General features: G+C 38.9%; 3 protein-coding genes across 3 annotated transcripts; 1 reads left to right on the top strand and 2 right to left on the bottom strand.

The window, feature by feature from the left end:
• Positions 1 to 692: 692 nt before the first annotated feature.
• On the bottom strand, positions 693 to 1022 carry LOC148292421 (uncharacterized). The gene has a single exon (XM_088245812.1). It carries the CDS (start codon positions 1020 to 1022, stop codon positions 693 to 695), a length of 330 nt encoding a protein of 109 aa, XP_088101938.1.
• Positions 1023 to 8022: 7000 nt separating this feature from the next.
• On the top strand, positions 8023 to 11200 carry LOC110750327 (3-oxo-5-alpha-steroid 4-dehydrogenase family protein). Its single transcript, XM_021950636.2, has 6 exons — positions 8023 to 8827; positions 9248 to 9582; positions 10119 to 10353; positions 10625 to 10723; positions 10843 to 10914; positions 11068 to 11200. The coding sequence occupies exons 1-6, from the start codon at positions 8672 to 8674 to the stop codon at positions 11170 to 11172; spliced, it is 1002 nt and encodes a 333-aa protein (XP_021806328.1). The 5' UTR covers positions 8023 to 8671; the 3' UTR covers positions 11173 to 11200.
• Positions 11201 to 11505: 305 nt separating this feature from the next.
• Positions 11506 to 19094, bottom strand: LOC110750328 (NADP-dependent D-sorbitol-6-phosphate dehydrogenase-like). Its single transcript, XM_021950638.2, has 7 exons — positions 19001 to 19094; positions 13635 to 13911; positions 12997 to 13091; positions 12771 to 12888; positions 12493 to 12625; positions 12149 to 12368; positions 11506 to 12004 (listed from the first exon to the last, which is right to left on the bottom strand). The coding sequence occupies exons 2-7, from the start codon at positions 13768 to 13770 to the stop codon at positions 11774 to 11776; spliced, it is 933 nt and encodes a 310-aa protein (XP_021806330.1). The 5' UTR covers positions 13771 to 13911; positions 19001 to 19094; the 3' UTR covers positions 11506 to 11773.
• Between the last annotated feature and the right edge of the window lie 550 nt (positions 19095 to 19644).

Genomic DNA, 19644 nt, shown 5'->3' with positions numbered 1-19644 from the left:
AGGCTGTGTATAATTTGGGGTTTTGAACTTGTTTTCAATTTTTAATAAGTAATTTGTTTATTATTATTTACCCTAAAAATATCCGAGCCTTAGAATAGGCTTGAAATGATGTGATTTGCGAGCGTGCCAATATTAGCAGTATAAAACCCAAAACTTGAATGAGAATTGTAACTTGCTCACCAAGGAAATAACTTTAATCAAAGCAACTATGAATTGAATGGAGATTCTGTTCTATGCCTCAAGACAAGACAAATGAGGACTTTATAATCTCTCTGGTAGGTTCGTGAATGCAGAAAAGGAAATACAGAGAAGGAAATTAAAGGAACAGTATATTTCATTCATAATCCCCTCTCTGTACTAGCTATTAGGTACTTTGTACATGATTATGGATGTTGCCACATGGCAAGCATACCAAGAGAAAAGGATAACCGTTTCCTAGCTATTGCAATGAAAATAGAAGGGTGATATGGATAGTGCAGGGTGATGTAGTGTGGGTGACAGTCCTATCAATTCTGCCTCGATGAAAACAGACATGTCCTCAGGTCTGGAATTGAGGAAAGCGGCGCTCGATGTCTGTAGCATCCTCCCAAGTGGCATCCTCCTTAGGTAAACCAGACCACTGAATCAGCCAAACGAACAACAGGCTGGTTGCGGTGTTTGAAAAGCCCGCGATTCAGAATTTTTGCAGGTGTCTATTGCACAAAGCTATCAGGGCGCAAGGGAGGAAGTGGTGGGGATGGAGTGAAGTGAGCACCAATTTTCTTCTTGAGCAATGAAACATGAAAGACACTATGAATTTTTGAGCCAGGTGGTAAGGCAAGCTTGTAAGCCACTGCTCCAATCTTAGCAAGGATTTGGTATGGACCGTAAAATCGTGGAGACAGCTTGGGGAAATTAGTAGTACCCATGGTGGACTGCCGATATGGTTGAAGGTGCAAGAAAACCCAATCGCCCACAGCAAAATGGCGTTCAGAACGTTTGTGATTTGCAAAAAATGTCATGCGCTCCTGAGAAACTTGCATATTCTGTCGGAGTCGTCGTAATAAAGAGTCACACTCACGCAGGGCTAGATCAACAGCTTGGACAGCGGATGAACCTGGAGTATAAAATTCTACATAGGGAGGGGTTGGCCATAAACCGCTTGGTATGGAGTCATCTTGATGGCAGAGTGGTAGGTGGTGTTATACCACCACTCGGCCCATGGTAACCAAGAAACCCAGGACGTGGGTGTGTACCCCACAAAAAAACGAAGGTAGTGTTCCAACGTGCGATTGAGAACTTCAGTCTAACTGTCGGATTGCAGGTGGTATGCTGAACTATGGCAGAGTTTAGTGCCCTGGCGTGCAAAGAAAGAAGTCCAAAATTGGCTTGTAAATGTTGGGTCCCTGTCACTCACGATGGTCCGTGGCATCCCATGGAGCTTAAAAACTTAGCGAATAAACAAATCTGCAACCTGTGAAGCTGTATAAGGATGTTTGATGGGGATAAAATGCTCAGACTTCGACAAGCGATCAACGACGACAAGGATGGCGTTCTTCCCTTTGACTAAGGGTAATCCTTCAATGAAATCCATGGCAATGTCTTGCCAAATGGATTCAGGTATGGGCAAAGGCTGAAGCAACCCAGGTGGATGTAAAGCTTCATAATTTTGGCTCTGGCAAGTGTCACAAGCTGCTACAAATGCTTGCACATCTTTCTTCAAACCTGGCCAGCGAAAATTACGGAGTATGCGCTTGTATGTGCGGAGTTGCCCTGAGTGTCCCGCCATTGGAGAGGAGTGAAATTCCTCCAAGATCATGGTACGCCATTTAGAAGAAGCAGGGACAAAGATGCGCTCCTTATAGTAAAGGCAATTATTTTGCCATGAATAATGGGGTTTAGCATTAGGATAAGCTTGGAGAAGGCTAATGAGTTGCTGAGCTTTATTGTCAGAAGTATAATCTTGTTGAATCTGTGGGATGCAGTCAAAAATGGGAGTGGATAAACCCATAATAGCCAATAACTCTGACTTCTTGGATAAAGCATCAGGCCCAGCACGATATTCTATTTCATAGTTGTAACCAAGTAATTTGAGCAGCCATTTCTCTTGAGTTGGAGTGGTTATGCGTTGTTCCAAAAAATGCTTGATGGTTTGGTGATCTGTGACAATTTTAAATTGGCGACCCAGCAAGTATGGTCGCCATTGTTGCACTACCAGAACCACTGCCAGCATCTCCTTGTCATAAACCGATAAATAGCGATGCCTTTCGGATAAGGATTTGCTAAGATATGCTATCGGTCGTTGCTCTTGGGACAAAGTGGTACCAACCCCATTGTTAGAGGCATTAGATTCCACGACAAATTGTTTGGAGAAGTCTAGTAGACGGAGGACAGGGGTGGTTGCCAGGGCAATTTTGAGGGCTTGGAAGGCAAACTCTGCAGCTGGGTTCCAATGGAAGTTGTCTTTGCGCAAAAGATCTGTAAGGGGCTTGGAAATTGTACCAAAATGATGAACGAATTTGCGGTAATAACCGCTAATCCCAGAAAACCACGCAACCCCTTTACCGTTTCAGGCCTTGGCCAATTATCAATGCATTGAATTTTCATCTTATCCACTGATACTCCTGCTTCAGATATGGTGTGACCCAAATAATCGATAGTGGACTGAGCAAATGTGCACTTAGAAGCCTTCACTTTGAGTTGAGCAAACCTTAACACCTCAAATACAGTAGTTAAGTGGTGGACATGTTCATTCAAAGTCCGACTATATACCAGTATATCGTCAAAAAACACAAGGACAAACTTACGCAAATAAGGGCCGAAGATGTCGTTCATGAGTGCCTGGAATGTGGATGGAGCATTGAATAAGCCGAATGGCATCACAAGGAATTCGTAGTGCCCTTCGTGTGTCCTAAATGCCGTCTTTTGGATGTCAGCGTCCTACATACGAATTTGATGGTACCCGGAATGCAAATCTAGTTTGGAGAACCAGGCTGCACCATTCAATTCGTCTAGCATTTCGTCAATGACAGGTATTGGAAATTTATCCTTGACTGTCACCTAATTTAGAGCGCGATAATCAACACAGAACCTCCAAGTCCCTTCTTTCTTGCTGACTAGCAGTACCGGGGAAGAGAAAGGACTCGAACTCCTCTTAATTATCCCAGCTTCCAGCATAGCATTCACTTGAGACTCAATTTTGGCCTTTTGCCAATGTGGGTATCGATATGGCCGTACATTAATAGGTCCGGTTTCTGGCAGCAATGGTATACGGTGATCAATGGCACGAGAGGGTGGTAACCCCATAGAGTCCTCAAACAAATCAGAAAATTGCTTTAATAAGCCTTGAACACCCAGTGGAGTGGTACACATGACTCTGTGGTTTGCTGGGGTTTCTAGAATTGCTCATCTTTTGCAAGCACAACCAATACTGCAGATTTTGGTGGGATGACATTGGTCCCATTGCCCTTGTTGCCCAGTAAACGATAATTGTTGCTACCCACTGTAAACGCCATGAACTTTTCTCTGAAATGCCAACCAATGAGTCCCAATGTCTCTAACCATTCGACCCCCAACACTAAATCACACCCAGATACAGAGAGGAGGCAAAAATCACCTTGGAATTCATAGGCCTGGAGTTTTACTTTCACAGCATAAACCATACCTTTTGTGCTATAAGACTGACCCGCGGCAACCACTATTCTTTCTGTCTTCTTAGCATCAATGGTTGCCTTCAGCTGTGTGGCTATTTTGGGGTTAAGAAAATTATGATCTGCCCCCGAATCAATGAACACCATGATCAGAATGTCCTCAATGGTATCGTGTAAACGCATTGCCCTTCCGCGGGTCCGTTTCCAGTCTGCTATCGCATTGAGGTGTGTGGTGGTGTCCTCAATGGAAGGTTGGGGTTCTTCATCATAGCAGGGTTCTGGGATTTCGGGGGTGGATTCAGTCACCCCGTCTAACAAGTTCTCGGATTCAATCATCAAGATGTAGGGCTGTTTACAACGATGGCTTGGAGAGTAAGCTTCATCATAGCTAAAGCACATCCCTTTCTAACGCCGTTCTTGAAGTTCAGCTTGAGTCCGACTAAAAATTGGGCGGTTGGTTGGCGAGTGATCTGTAGCGGCTTTAGAAATTGGAGAGAAGGGTGTCGAAGAAAAATTAGGTGTGCTTTAAGGTTTGTAACGGTTTGTGGATTGGGAACTAGTAAACCTGGAATTAAAATTCATTTGACCTGTTTTCTTTTTCAGCTTGTTTTCAAATATTTGGGCTAGTTCCATGGCACGGGCCAGAGATTGTGGTTTTAAGGCAATGACGTCATCTTGTATATCTTCCTTAAGCCCACCTGCAAAGGTGCCCAGCAATTGCTCATCGGTCCAGCCCACTGCTCTGCAGGAGAGTTTAATGAAAAGGCCCACGTACTCAGCTACTGACATAGTTTGTTTACTGTGGGACAAGGCCATATTGACATTTAGGGTTTCACCGGGCCCAAAACGCTGAAGCAACATGTCGGAGAAGACGACCCATGAGTCGCGTAGGTATCGTGATTCGAACCACTTCATCCATAGGGCGGCGTCACCACCCAGATGCATCGCTGCCACCATGACCTTCCTATGGTCTTCCACTTCATGGTTGTCGAGTAATCGTTCGGCCATTGCTAACCACCCATATGGGTCCTCACCATAGAAACACGAAAGATCCAACTTCATTAGTTTCATGGAGCTGTAAGAGGTATTTTGGTTAAACATGGAATTAGGGCTCGGCATAGTGTGGGGAAATTGACCGAGTGGAATAAAGGGGGAAAAGTTTGATGTAGGTACTTGGGTAGTGACCTGTGATGGATGGGATACTTGGGTGGTGACTTGAGATGGATGGGATCTGAGCGATCCTAGTATGAAACTTGGGCCTGCGTTTGTGGAGAGGTTTGGTAAGATCTGGGTTGTTGGTGAACCCGTGGAAGTGGGTATCGATGGTTGAGGCATGGTGGTCATGGAAGCCAAACTTGGTTGGCTATAGCCGAGAATCGGACCTGTAGGCGGAATTGCCCATGCCGACGGCAACTGTGGCGTTGGTACCGGATGGTGGGTGGGAGACACAGGAGGGCGAGGAAAAACTGGGCTTCTAGCTCGTCAGGTCCGAAGTTCATCCATCACCGTTTTCTGGAAGGTCAAGTTCTGGGTTTGTTGGTCGCTTAATGCTGTAAGCATTTTCAAAATCTCTGCGACGTCGCTTTGTACCACGTCTTGGCGTTGAGAAACAGTGGTCACCATATTCTGAAATTCCTGGAACTGAGCTTCCAGATGGTCACGCTGTAGGTGTTGACGAGTCCTTACTTAGTTAGGATTTTGGTTCCTTATTTCATTAGAATTTTGGTTACTTACCAATTATTATTTAGTCCTATTGTAATAGAGATTTCTTCCTATTGTAATTTAGATATATTTCCTATTTTATTTAGGGTTAACACATCTTTGTACTTGTATAAATACCTCCACATTGGAGAATAATAATAATATGAGCATATATGAGCATATTTGAATCTTTGCCTTACTTTGTTTGACATGGCATCAGAGCCAACTTTTCTGGTGACCTGTGTATTGTGCTCACCCGTGTTCTAGCCTCATATTTTTTCCTACCGATGCCCTATGTGCCCTCCTAGGTTTGTGTGTTGTGTTGCTGTGTTCGTGTCATTCCTGTCTTCGTGCATCTACAGTATTTGTGTATTTGCTGTGTTCCCCTGTGATAACCTCTGCCAAATTGAGAGTCGTTGGCACTCCTCATTCCTAACCCATCATGGGTCTTCATCTTGTATAGTCATCTTTTTTTGTTCATCCTCTCATATGTGTTTTCACCGCACCTAGCCTTCACATGCTTCTTTGCTACTATCCCAAAAATTTTATTTTTCATCTTTGTATGCCAAATGGTCTTTCTTGATGTCCCAGCTTCTCTATCTTTAAAACTTCATAATAGGTCTCTTTACTCAGTGAGCCTCGTCACCACTCACGGAGCCGTTGCTTTCCTCCGCGAGCCTCGTCAACGCTCGCCGAGCCATATCTGCCGTGATTTCTTCCTCTGTGTTACAGACTTGGTATCACATCCCAAGTCAAGCTTCCAATTAAGTTTCTAGGCCCGTATGGTATCTGCAATCCCTTACCATACCAGCCTAAAACCAATTCATTCAAAGTTATCCCAGCCAATCCACACTGTCGTTGTTCCCTTTGCACAGCTACTTACTCTCTCTGTGTTGCCGGCATTGTCCCGGCTTCTTGTCTTGCCCATATCCCTCATGCACTCTGTCTTCCACTTGTTTCCTTTATTTTATTGACTTGTTTTGCACCATATGTCTCTTCCTTTATCAACACCTCTCGCATTTGTCAACATCACCTACCCTATCTATACAAATTCATCCACCTCCCTACCACCTTCCCATCTTGCATTTGTTTCTGCCACGAGACTGGCATGTTTGAGTCTATTTACTATTATTCAATTTCTCTTCTTCCAAATCTCGACCCTTTACCAGTGTCGGATTTGAGGGGGAGTGTTGCAACTTTATTTGAGTGTTACTTTCTCCAAATCTCGACTCTCATACATCATTGGATTTGAGGGGGAGTGACACTGCTGCTCATCTATTCCGCTGCGATTTAACCACCTATTTGCCATGGCTGATTCTGCTACATCTCAGTGTTAGTCAGTGCATGTTTCTCAAGTACCATTGATCATATGGCTCCATCAACCCCTTCTCTTCAGGGGAAGAAGGGGAGTGAAGAGAAGTTGTCTCTGCTATTGCTGGTGCCAATGCCTTGTATTGCTGTTGATGATGTCTGTTATGTCTCTGCCTTATTGCTCTTGTTGGTGCCAATATTGTTGCTCATTCCTTTGCTGGTGTGTTTCCATTGTGGTCATGCTCGTTGACCTTGCCTTTGCTCTTGACTTTCTTTGCCTTGCCTTACCCTATTTGTTAGGGTTTGGCTTTGCCTTGCCATGCCTTGCCTTACCCTATTTTTAGGGTAAGGCTTTACCTTTGTCGTGCCTTACCCTATTTTTAGGGTTTTGTTGCCCTATCTAGGCTTTCTTTGCCATGCCTTCCCACCTTGCCTTTGCTTGGCCTTTATTTGCCTTACCCTGCCTTACCCTATTTTTAGGGTTTGGTTGCCTTTGCTTTTGCCGTATTCACAGGGCTTCTGTGTTCTGCCTTATCTATTGTCGTGCTCATAGGCTTATATGTTCTACCTTATCTGCTGTTGTGCTCACAGGGTTTCTGTGTTCTGCTATGTGCTCTATTTTTTAGGGTTTGCTCTTGTGTTTCCGCTGCGAACTTTGCTTTAGTTTGTCACTTGTTTCACTCGTGGTTGACGAAAAGACCTTCTCTACAATTGGTGCTAGTATGGTGTTCTGTGACTCGCTTGTCAAGTTGGGCGTGCGAAATATCTTTGCCCAACTTGAGGGGGAGTGTTGACGAGTCCTTACTTAGTTAGGATTTTGGTTCCTTATTTCATTAGAATTTTGGTTACTTACCAATTATTATTTAGTCCTATTGTAATAGAGATTTACTTCCTATTGTAATTTATATATATTTCCTATTTTATTTAGGGTTAACACATCTTTGTACGTGTATAAATACCTCCATATTGGAGAAGAATAATAATATGAGCATATATGAGCATATTTGAATATTTGCCTTACTTTGTTTGACAGTAGGTCCATCTCGACTTCTGCCACAGTGGCGAGCTCTGCCGCCAGGGTGGCCTGGGACTTTTTTCCCATGAAAAGCAACCATGCTCTAGATACCAAATGGTAGGTTCGTGAATGTAGAAAAGGAAATACAGATAAGGAAATTAAAGGAACAACATATTTCATTCATAATCCCCTCTCTGTACCAGCTATTAGGTACTTTATACATGATTCTGGATGTTGCCACATGGCAAGCATACCGAGAGAAAATGATAACCATTTCCTAGCTATTGCAATGAAAATAGAAGGGTGATATGGATAGTGCAGGGTGATGTAGTGTGGGTAACGGTCCTATCACTCTCTAATACAAGGAAAGGGAATAGAAAGCAAACAAAACAGTAAACAAAAAAGGATCACAACAGATAGATCTTATAAGAACAGGTACTATTACCACCTTGGATCACTTCTGGATCGATTAGAAGGCTTGGAATCTGGGCAACAGTTCAATTCTCCCAAACTGACTGATTCAATCCAATCCAATTTTAATTGAAATACTAGTAATGAACCGACGTACACCCCTAGGTCAATGGGTATGAGTTTGTAATGACCCATGGTTTGGGAGGTTTGTAGTTCTGGAAAAAAAAATTGTGAAATGGCGGAAGTTAATACAGCCCGAAACGACCCTGAACAGACTGTCGTTTAATCCTTCAATACTGTGCTATAAGCCTATAACTTAGTTCTATCCCAAAACCTCACCTCACGCCTGGTAATGGTATCTCATCAACTTGGACGACTCGTGCCCACCACCTCGTGATTGCATTCATTTCTACAATAAATTAAATTTCTCTCCAGATTTTCTTCTTCTTTTTTTTCCTTTTTATGTGCATTCCATGCACTGTTTCTCCAAAGAAAAAAAAGGCGCTTGCTCTTGAAGACCCAGTTGAGCCAGTGCTTTCCTTTGGCAGAGAGACTAGTCTTTTTCAACTCTTTAAGCTCTGTTCTGATCTGGGTTTTTGCTAAAATGGAGGTGGGTCTTGTTGGGTTGCTCAGAACAGCTTGGATTGCAGCGATACTGCCTATACTCATAGCTTCTGTACCTTCTTCTAGGCTGAGCTCATTTCATGGAGCTGTTTTGGAATTTACCAAGAGAGGGAAGATCATGAAATCTTCTTCTCAGGTTAGTGATTGATTGATTGTGATTGTCTTTTTAGGTTTATGGTCTATTTGGTTGGGGAGAAAGTGGAAGAAAATAAAAAAGTTTAAAGGTTTAAATTTTAAATTGTGATGAGTTTTGGAGGATGTAAACTCTTAACTAAGTGAATTTTTGTACCGGGCTGAGTAGAAGTGAGGAGGCTTTCCCACGTTTACTTTTCATTTCCAACATTTTCTCCATAACAAACAGAGATTTTCTGATTTTGGAATATTTCCTTGGTTGATAGCATGACCTAAGAGTTTGAATGATTCATATTCTTGCCTATATAGTTTTCAAAAAATTGCAGCAATGGAATCTTCTCTATTTAGTTTTGTTCTTTAGTTCCTTGCATGATCAATTTTCTCATTTTCAAACTTCAGAAATTTTCCTGTTCTTGTATTGTAGAAGTTCACAGTTCCTCAAAAGTTCTTCTGCCATTTCTATCTGGTGGCTGTAGTGTGGACAACCCTACTCCTTGTTACAACTTGGATGTATGCGTATAAAACAGTGCCATTGGTTTATCCTACATTCGCCGGCCACTTGACTGGAGGTTCACACATCTTTTCATGGCACAAGTCTCATTCGATTCCTATAAGTTATAGATATGGCGTTTGGCGTTCTGTCTTTCTGCTTTTATTGATGGAAGTTCAAGTCTTGAGGCGCCTCTTTGAGACAATATATGTATTCAACTATAGCTCCTCTGCTCGGATGCACATTTTCGGATATCTGACTGGACTCTTGTAAGTTATTTCAGAAACCCTTGTCCATTCAGTTTTTTGCTATGATAGTTTGAATTAACTAAAGATACTGGCTTTGTGCAATACATATATTGATTTGCAGCGTGCATCTTTTCAACTGCTTTCAATATGTCATTAATTTACGGCATCTTTAATGGTACAGTTGTTAATACAAGTTGAGATACCACTTCCAAATTATTCCTGTTCATTGTAAAAACCAAATCTCAAATGATAAAGCGTAAGAAAGCTGGCTGAAATTCATATTTTCTATAACTGCTACTGCAGTTTTCCATAGGTTAAGCCTGGTTAAAACATCTCCGACTTTTTTCTTTCTTGCAAGATGTACTCTCTTCTAGATAATAGATATTGTTTTAATAATTGTAAAATTTAGGAGTCATATATTTATGGGAACTCATAACTGACTAACCTTTTTGTTCTGGAATGAGAAATGTTTTGCAGATGTCAATTTCCCATGTTCTTTCACATTTACTGTATACATGATAGATGTTCTACTGATTTATGTTATTTTCTGAGGTTAGCTTCTACACAGCAGCACCATTGTCACTTTGCTGCAATAATGCTCTGGAGGTGTACAAATTTTCATTGAATGCAGTGGCTGAGTTCATTGTCAAAGGCAAGACTACTGTGCAACACATGGAATTTGATTGGTTGGAATTTGTGAGTTCTCTTTTGAGGCTTCGTTGGCTCCAATGGACTGGTGCGGTTATATTCTTTTGGGGCTGGATCCATCAGCGCAATTGCCATGCAATTCTTGTATGTTTCATCACACACACATACTCTCTCTTCTGCAGTTCGAATAAACATATATTCTATGCCCTAAGAAATCATACTAAGTTGTTTAAATTTGAAGAAATATAAAAAACAAAATGGAATAACCTGACATCCACGAGGTGCTGCAGAAATATACACTGAACTGAATCATTTCATACAGCTGATTAGAGGAATTTAAATCTGTGGTTTCTTATTTCAATCCTCCTTGCATTCACTTTTATGCTGTCCACTGACATACGAATATATTTAACAGGGCTCATTACGAGAACACAGTGGACAAAATGATGAATATGTGATTCCTCATGGTGATTGGTTTGAAGTTGTTTCATCTCCACACTATCTGGCTGAGATAGTAAGTCTCATGCTTCCCTTAACTGCCTGCCTAAGGAGTATTCTTTTTTCATGATTAACTTGGATTTTCTTCCTGAGTCTTGATTTATATGGTTAATTGCTTTTCTGGTGATGATGAAGGTTATATATGCTGGCCTTGTGGTTGCTAGTGGAGGAACAGACCCTACAATCTGGTTACTTTTTGGATTTGTGGTATGATTTTTTTTTGTGCTGAAAATATAATGTACATAAACATGCATACAGAAGAGTGCTCACACACACACACAAGAGAACAAGAGTCCACACACGCACAAGAGACCGATGTCTTCTATAGTGACTTTACTCTTTCATTGGGGTATCTTTCAGGTGTCAAACTTGGTATTTGCATCCGCGGAAACACATAGGTGGTACCTCAAGAAGTTCAAGAATTATCCCAGTAATCGGCTTGCCATTATTCCATTTGTATACTAAGTGCAAACATATATTAGCTTGTGCAAAGGTAAGTGATCGTAAAGCTTTTTTATACACACTTGAACAATCACTATGGTAGCTTCTTTTCTGCCCACAGCAAGCCGATGGAAAGATTGAAAACTTTGATGCCCTTCCCAAACTCTTTTTTCTTGTTTAACAGAAAGAAGGGTTGGATAGGAGAGCCTCTGACAAGTCTCCAATGTACAACTCTGCTGATCTTGACATACAAGCAAGTACATTGTAACTTGATACTCTGTACAATTTCATCCAAAGAAGCATGTAGCAACAAATAGGTATGCAATCTGTAATTGGTACACCAAACTATACATATGATTACTTTAATGATCATTCTATTAAATATTAATACCAAACAAATACAACAGCCTTCATTTTATTTAGACTTTTCTTTGCAAGGCCTAATGCAAAGATGTACAAAATTATGGAGTTTTCGAACTAACTGATACAATGAGCATTGTTGGAGGACATAAAGCTCAGTTTATTGCAAGTGAAAATTCATGAGGGTTTCTGTTTTGCTTCCCTTTTTGTTACCCTTTGAAGAACATGTGGAAGCAGTGATTCGGAGGGTTTCGAATTACGCAGTTTATGCATAAACATCTACTCCCCAAGATAAGGAAGGTAGAGTGGTCCTGAATTTCTTGTCTATGGTATTGATCAGCTCTATGTCCTCTTTCTCCAGCTTGAAGTTAAGAACTTCCAAATTCTCTTTCAACCTCTCAACTTTTGAGGACTTTGGAATCACTGGTGTGTCCCTCTCAAGGTTCCACCTCAGAGCAATCTGGGCCACACTCTTTTGGTACTTTTTAGCCAGAGCCTGAAAAAGTAAGAGAAATAGGTGAACAAATATTTTATGAATGCCTAATGTTCTCGTGCCAGAATGAGAATCTGGATCGCACATATCACATGTTCTTCCGATTGCATGATCGGTCGTTCGTATCAGTAGAAAGAGTATACTTACAAGGAGAATTGGATCTTCCAGAGGTGAAATGGAACCAAATGCTTTGACATTAGCTGTAGCACCCCCCAGAGGGGTGTGGGCCATAGGTATAACTCCATGTTTCTTACAGAATCTGACGAGAGATTCACGCTGGAAATAAGGGTGAGTTTCAAATTGGCTCACTTGAGGCTTGATTTTGGCGTAAGATAAGCAATCTCTGGTCAGAAAGAGCTCGTAGTTGCTGCATATAATATCATCATTTTTCTGTTAGGACACAAGACCAATTGAAAAAAAAAAATTCCCCACCAAGACAAAAAAACATTAACATAAAGGAGCCGATGATCATTTGATTCAGTGACATTTACCTGAGACCAATGCTACGAACTAGGCCGAGGTCGACGGTCTTTTCCATGTCGTGCCATGTCGTTTCCAGGGAGACTGTTACGTCTATGTCCAACACCTTATTTTCGTCCAAAAGACTAGCAGTTGCACCAACTCCTGTGAGCACACAAGCAATGGATCAAATACCATTTCGTTGCAATCTAGATGAAACATACCATCTATCGGTTTTAGACACATGTCATGTTTTAATTGGATTATCCTAACACAATCACGAAAGAAAACGAGAGAGAGAGGGGGGTACCGTTATGCTTGGTGGCTAATGGGTAGTGAACAAGGTAGAGATCCAGATAATCTAACTGAAGCTTCTTCAGGCTATTTTTGCAGGCCTCAACCACATGCCCATGGTCTGAATTCCAAACCTGCAATTATATACACATGAACATAACAAATTATATGAGATAAGGTCTAATAATAATACTACTCTTAAAATTAAGCAACTTCATTAGATTGGCAATTAGACTACTGGCCTTGGAGGTGATGAAAAGTTCCTCCCTCTTGACAAGCCCACTCTGAATTGCTTCTGCAATTGCGTTCCCAACGTCTACCTCAGTCTTGTAATGAGCTGCAGCATATATATTCAGAATTTCATAAATAAAAGTGACAATATATTTAAATTATAGAACAAAAAGAACAAAATTTATATTAGTTTTTAGGGTCACCAGGATTGTAGTTTTGCCTTCTTCTTTTTTTGTCGGGATTTTCCTATATCCTATGTGAAGCAAATATTTGACTGGTCCAAAAACATAGGAACGATCGTATGCCACTCATTTCTTTTCCTTCCCTCATCAAACTGCACCTTAGTTATTCTAATTTGGCATGTTGTTGGTGGTGCACTTTTTTTTTGTCCGGATAAACAAAGGTATTAGTCAGTTATCCAAAATAGCAAGCTTTAGAATGATTTAAATTATCGTTTGTATAAACAATAAAAAGTTAAACCCTTCTTTTTTACAACTCAACAACGCTATTATTACAGTAAGAAGAAAAAAACTTGTTTTTTATTTGTCTTTATTCACAAGATATTGGAATATTAATGTAAAGATGTAGAAAAGATGGTCAATCTTGGAAAGAAAATAAGAAGAAGGTGAGGGGATGGAAGGGTTCATACCAGCAGCATCAAAATGGCGATAGCCAAGCTTGATTGCGTTTAAGATGGTGTTTCTGAGCTCTTCTTTCTCCAGGCGCCAGAGACCGAGACCGATGACCGGCATCTCGAAGCCATTGTTGAGAGTTATGGTGGACATGTTTTCTCACTCTCCAAACACAAACCGACTTCTGCAGTCTGTTTTTTTTCTCTCTCTCTCTTCTCTCTCGTGTATGAGTATTTTCAGTGTTCTGTATGCTTGTGAGTACTCAAACCTCGTGCCCCTTGTGACCTTATATAGCTGCATGGGCATGAAATAATTAAGGAAGCAGGCAAATTTAAATAAATAAAATGAAATAAAATAAAATAAAAAGAAACTTTATGTTGGAAAAGGTGATTGGGTCCACATGAATAATGAAATCAACAGTGATTTTTTTAAATTTTAGTCCGGATGTTATGGGTCTTAAAATCTTTCGGGCTGACGTTGCGGTATCTTATTGCTCGTTTGATAATATTTTCGTCTTTAAAAAAAAAAAAAATTTGGAAAATTGAAAGCTATTTGGAATTATTTGTTTTTGGTTTTTGGTTTTCATTTTAGGTAATATTCCGTGCGCACATTCTCTCCCTCATCCATCCTCCTTCCCCTTTCCTCCAATCATCTATGCCACCCATTTCCTCCAATCGTTCTCTCTCTCTTTTGTCGTCTATGCATTTTCTCTCTATCTTTTATTTATTAAAAAAATAAACCTAAAAACAAGGAATGAAAGTGTAATCAATCAGGTTGTAACAGTCTAGTCTAGGTTGGCGTGTTGAGTTCCACATCGGTAAACCAATTCAGGCTTCAGAAGTAGTTGCAGAGAGCCTCAATGACTAGTTTCTTTTAGGATATAGCGACAAGGTGGCTTGCGGCTCCTGGGTCGTGACACAAGTCTTTTGTAAAAAAATTAATGAGAAACAAATGTAATTCTGCAATACCCAATGAGATAAGGTAAGCAAATTATGAACGGGAGGAATCAAACCTAGACCTTAGTCACCTAACAAGACCCTAATAATGAATTATGATGTCTTAATCTCATTTTGTAAGTAAAGTTCTTCTACGAAGTATGGTTTTGTATCACTTATTGTATATATAATATCTTTAAGCAAAGTTCCTCTACGAAAAAGTTTTTTTTCTATCATGTACAATCATATTTATATTTCGTCACCAATTAGGTTAAGTAATGATGAGACATATGACACATAGTTGTATGAAACTAATATAAGAAGAAGTAAAAATCATTTCACTGACACTCAGGTATCAATATCACAATTATACACGAACTCATCATATTGCGTTAGTGACGAGACGAGAGACATAATATAAATCGCATGATTGTTATGTAATCGACTTATAACCGATTATAACCAACTATAACCGACCATAGAAAATGAAAAATTCTCCATGCCGACCTCGTTATCAACACCACAATCATATATCGAACTGAACCATACTCTGCCACACACATATATGAGATAAAAGACAAGCGTTTTAAATATATACCATCCTCCTTCCTTTCTACCCACACAAATATCTATCTCCTAACCTATAAGAAGTCAAGTACACTCCAACCACGACTTGATAAATATTGTCCCTACCCTCTAGTCACTAGCCGGCTTGTGAAACGAAAGGGGATTAGGGCATACAGGTGTCAGGTGAAAACCTAGCTCATCCTAGTTTTGTTGCTTCTTAGGCCTTCCTAAGCTGAGAGTTACCCTAGCCTAAAGCCAGTACAGAAATAAGGCTGCAAAAAGTCCCAAACGCTGGCTAAAATAAGCCCAAGTTTTGACAACCTTTTATCATTTATCCTCTGCACAATCTTTTTGTCCTCTTTTAACCAACCATTTCTAGGCCTTGGTGGCCTTGTATTGGCCTAGTGGTCCTTATTAATCACGCAATCTTTTTTTTTTTTTTTTTTTTTTGGTCACAGAATCAGGGCATGTGAAATTGCATCTCTTTGTTTTTTCCGATCGACGGGTAGGCATGTGGCTTGGTTAATTGAAAATCGACAGGCATGTGCAACCCTAATTGGAACAGTGACATAAGTTACATGAAGTTATGGAGAAACTTTTTGAGAGAGAGAAATATGGAGAAACTGTTTACTGTTTTATTGGTTTGGAAAAACCGTTGCTATTACAAAAGCAACAATCTGAAGGTTTGGGGAAGCATTTTCTAATATCTGCTGGGTATATTCTATTTTCTATCAACAACATGCTTTGAGAGGTTTAGATTTATTCAAATAAGAGCCACAAGTTTCAAGAACTTCACCGTTATTCTCAGTGGTAGCGGGGGTGTCATGGTAATTTATTGCTTGGTACAATAACACAACTTAAATTCGACATAAAGTTAATTAACGAGTTATAGAGTTAATCGTTATTTAACACGAACACGAAGATAGCACAAACACTAAACGAATGAGATTATCGATAAGCATGAGAAACGAAACTTTGACAGATTGAAAAGAATGGTTAATTAATATTTTCAATTTCTTAATAGGTGTTGTATGAGCCACTGCATAATTATAGGCTCAGTTTTGAGTTTACCATTCCAAGCCATGTACATGAATTTACTCAGTTTCCATTTTTTTTATATAATTGGGTTAATAGTTTCTAATTATCATATCATGTCAAAATGAATCAACAAAATCAAATTTTGCTCTTATTAAAGGCCTTAAAATAATTATATAAAAAATATTGTGTTAATGGATTTACTCAGTTTCCACTTTTAATTCTCTTGATATGAAGAACTTGGATCACCATCTGATTTAAATTCTATGCGTTTACTTAACTAACTGTCATCAAGGAAGAAGAATAATGAAACGACTTTGAATATTGATATCAATCTGAATGAAAAAGAACGTCATCAAGTAAAAGAAAGCAACTGCATGCAGAAAGAACGAGTTCGAAATGAATATTCTGACCGAGATATACCAAGGGACTCAAGGATTGAAAGAGCTCTAATGGAAGGTTGAAATCTGGGATCTGGGAGCATCTGGTCTGGAATATGTGTTGAAGTCCGTGAAAAAGTTAAGTAAATGTTTGGTAACCATTTCGTTTTTCTTTGGCAGAGAGAGAAGGAAAATATATGATAAAAAGAAGAATAGTTACAAAACGAGGCCTTTCTTGATAACTTGTATGTCTTTGTTGGCCAATTATGGTAACGAGACTTGCTCAAAAGCGAGTCCCTACTTGGACTTGCTGCCAACTGACGATCTTAGAACAAGGATTAATGTTTAGCTTGGGCCATTTTATACATGAAATATGAGATGAAAGTAAGTCCATATAGGGACTCTCTTTTGAGCAAGCCTCGTTACCATTTTTCTTCATACTAATTTCCAAATTTGCATGCCACACTTTCTCGTATGGAATTTGCGTCTTGTGGACCAAATTATCATGCCTTCTACCATGGTTACTATTTATAGGCTCCTAATTTATTAGGGCCCAACCAACTACCTAACCAAGATCCAGCTAGTCGACCTAAACGTAATCTACACTAAATAATAGGGGTGAGTATCACATACATTGTGAATTAAATTCCAACTAAATAGGTTCACAACCTCATTCTATATTGGCTTGGGCAACCGTGACATGTTACTAGACATCACTCATGGTTCGTGAAAGCCATGAGGACACACACCAAAGTTAAGTCCTCATAAAGGGAAAATTAAAAAGGGATTTTAATTCACAATATATGCACACCAATAAGGTTGGATGGAAAGAGAATAAAGATGATGAGTATAGAATTATTAATTTAATAGAGATTAAATTAATTAAGAGAATGCGGGTTAATTTGGGCCTAAACTACAAAACGGGTTCAAGGCCCATTGGGCTTGGAGCTATTATGACATGTGGGCATAATAGGATGACCACATGAGCCTAAGAGGCCCAACATGGACCCCATGGCCGGTTCTACTACCTAGAGGGAGACTTTGGCCTCCTTCTTGTGGGGCTATAAATATGCACTTTGTCTCTTTAGAAGAGTTATGGTTTTTGAGCTAGTTTCAAGAGAGGAGTGAGAGGATATCAAGCTCCTCCCTAGCTTGCATCATATCTTCCTCCTTGCCTTGGTATGGAGAAATTGTAGGTCACCTCTCTTGGTGATTCCTTGATAAACCAAAGAAGGCCCATCCTACAAGGTGATTGACTCAAGAATGTTTAGCGTAGAACAATCTAAACTACGCCTAAAAGATACTTGGGGTTAGTTTTTTGTTTAAACTCAAAGATTCAATCTTTGCTTCCGTTGCCTAGAGATTATATGTAATCTCACATTTGTGGTTTAATGAAACTAAAGTTTTAATAATTCCTTCACCCTAATCGTAAAACCCAAGGTTGAGTTAAGTTAGTATTCAAGCTAATCAAGTCTTAAGTGCCCTAGAGTAAGTTTAGGGTTAGCGTTCGAGGCTTGAAAAGGGTTTTAGAATAGGTTCGAAAAATGTTCAGGATTAGGGTTTTTGGTTCGGAACATGGAATTAGGGTTTGTAGGCTAAAAACCATTTGTGGAACACTAAAATAATTTTTAAAATGTTTTTGGTTACTTAAAATATTTTTCTAGGATTTTAAATAATTGAAACTATTTAAATAATTTTGGAAATACAAGATTAATTTTTAAAGTCTAGAAAATAATTAAATACAATTAATTACTATTTATTAATTTTTAAAGTCTGAAATTAATTAAAATATTTAAATACTAATTATTCACTCAATAAGCACTAATTAAAATCTAATTACTAATTGAATTAATTAAATAAGACCAAGATATTACTTAATTACAAAATTTAAAGTAAGTAAACTAATTAGGAAATTATAAGACTATTTAACTAAATTAATAACTAAATTCGAAATGATTAAATTAATTCATTAAGACTATTTAATTAGCATTTTTTTCGTATTATACATGTACGTATGTATTTTTCAAAAATACTTCCATTTTCCGTACAAGTACAGTGAAATACAATTTTTTTTAAATCAAACATACAATACACGTATGTACGTATTCTTCACGTTTGATACACACAATTTTTTCAAAATTTTCAATAATACATATAAAATTCACGTATTATACACATATTTTTCATATATTATTGAATAAAAATCATATATATTATCAATTGTAAATAAATTATATTAAAATATTATATAGTGGCCGAACTTTACATTTGTACTTTTCACAAATTTTGTCGTATAAAACATATATGTATTTTATTCATACTTTTTTCTTTCCATATTTTACTAACAATGAATTAAACCAAGCAATAATTCTAAATTAACAAAAGTCAAAATTAAACTAACTAAACTAGAATTAAACTAATTAAAACTAACTAATTGAAATTAAATAAAACTAGAGAGAGATTTACCTTAAGTAGGAGTGAGAGGCTCTCAAGTTGAAGAAACCAGTAAGCAAGTTGAGTAAAAATAAAAGTTTGGGGGGTATTTATACGCACAAGGGGAGCGGTGATTTCAATAATTTAAAATTGGGTTTAAGTAAGGGCTCAGATCGAAATTAAAAGCGGTGCAATCTGGGCCGTTGGAGAACCAATGGCTGTATTGCGCCAAAAGAATGAAAATGACATGTCGTCTATCTGCTACACGCAGCACGCATTGAACGGCCCAAATCGAGACAACGGAAGATGATCAACAGTTGAGCACGAGGGCGCACAATGATAGTGTACGCAACTCAACTGTCGACGGGTCGACACGCAGATATTGGTATGGGTCAAGGTCTAAAATATTGATGGTATCGGAAATATTGGTAGTCCAAAAACACGGAAATTTCAATGAAAATATCGGGATATTATTGTTATCAATAAAAATTGAATAAAAACCACGACAATTATAAGAAAAACTTGGAAATTTTTATTGAAACTTTGGAGGATGTTTATTTAGTTAATTATCTATTAATTTATCACAAAAAATTAGAAGGAAATGTGTTGTATGATGGGTTTAACTGATTTAAGTTGATTATATAGCGTGCTGACAAACACTATAAATGTAGAAATTA

Source organism: Prunus avium, chromosome 8 (assembly GCF_965620075.1).
Source record: "Prunus avium chromosome 8, drPruAviu1.hap1.1, whole genome shotgun sequence".
Taxonomy (NCBI): Eukaryota; Viridiplantae; Streptophyta; class Magnoliopsida; order Rosales; family Rosaceae; genus Prunus; species Prunus avium.
The sequence above is the reverse complement of the archived record's forward strand: the minus strand, read 5'-3'. Positions and strand labels throughout refer to the sequence as shown.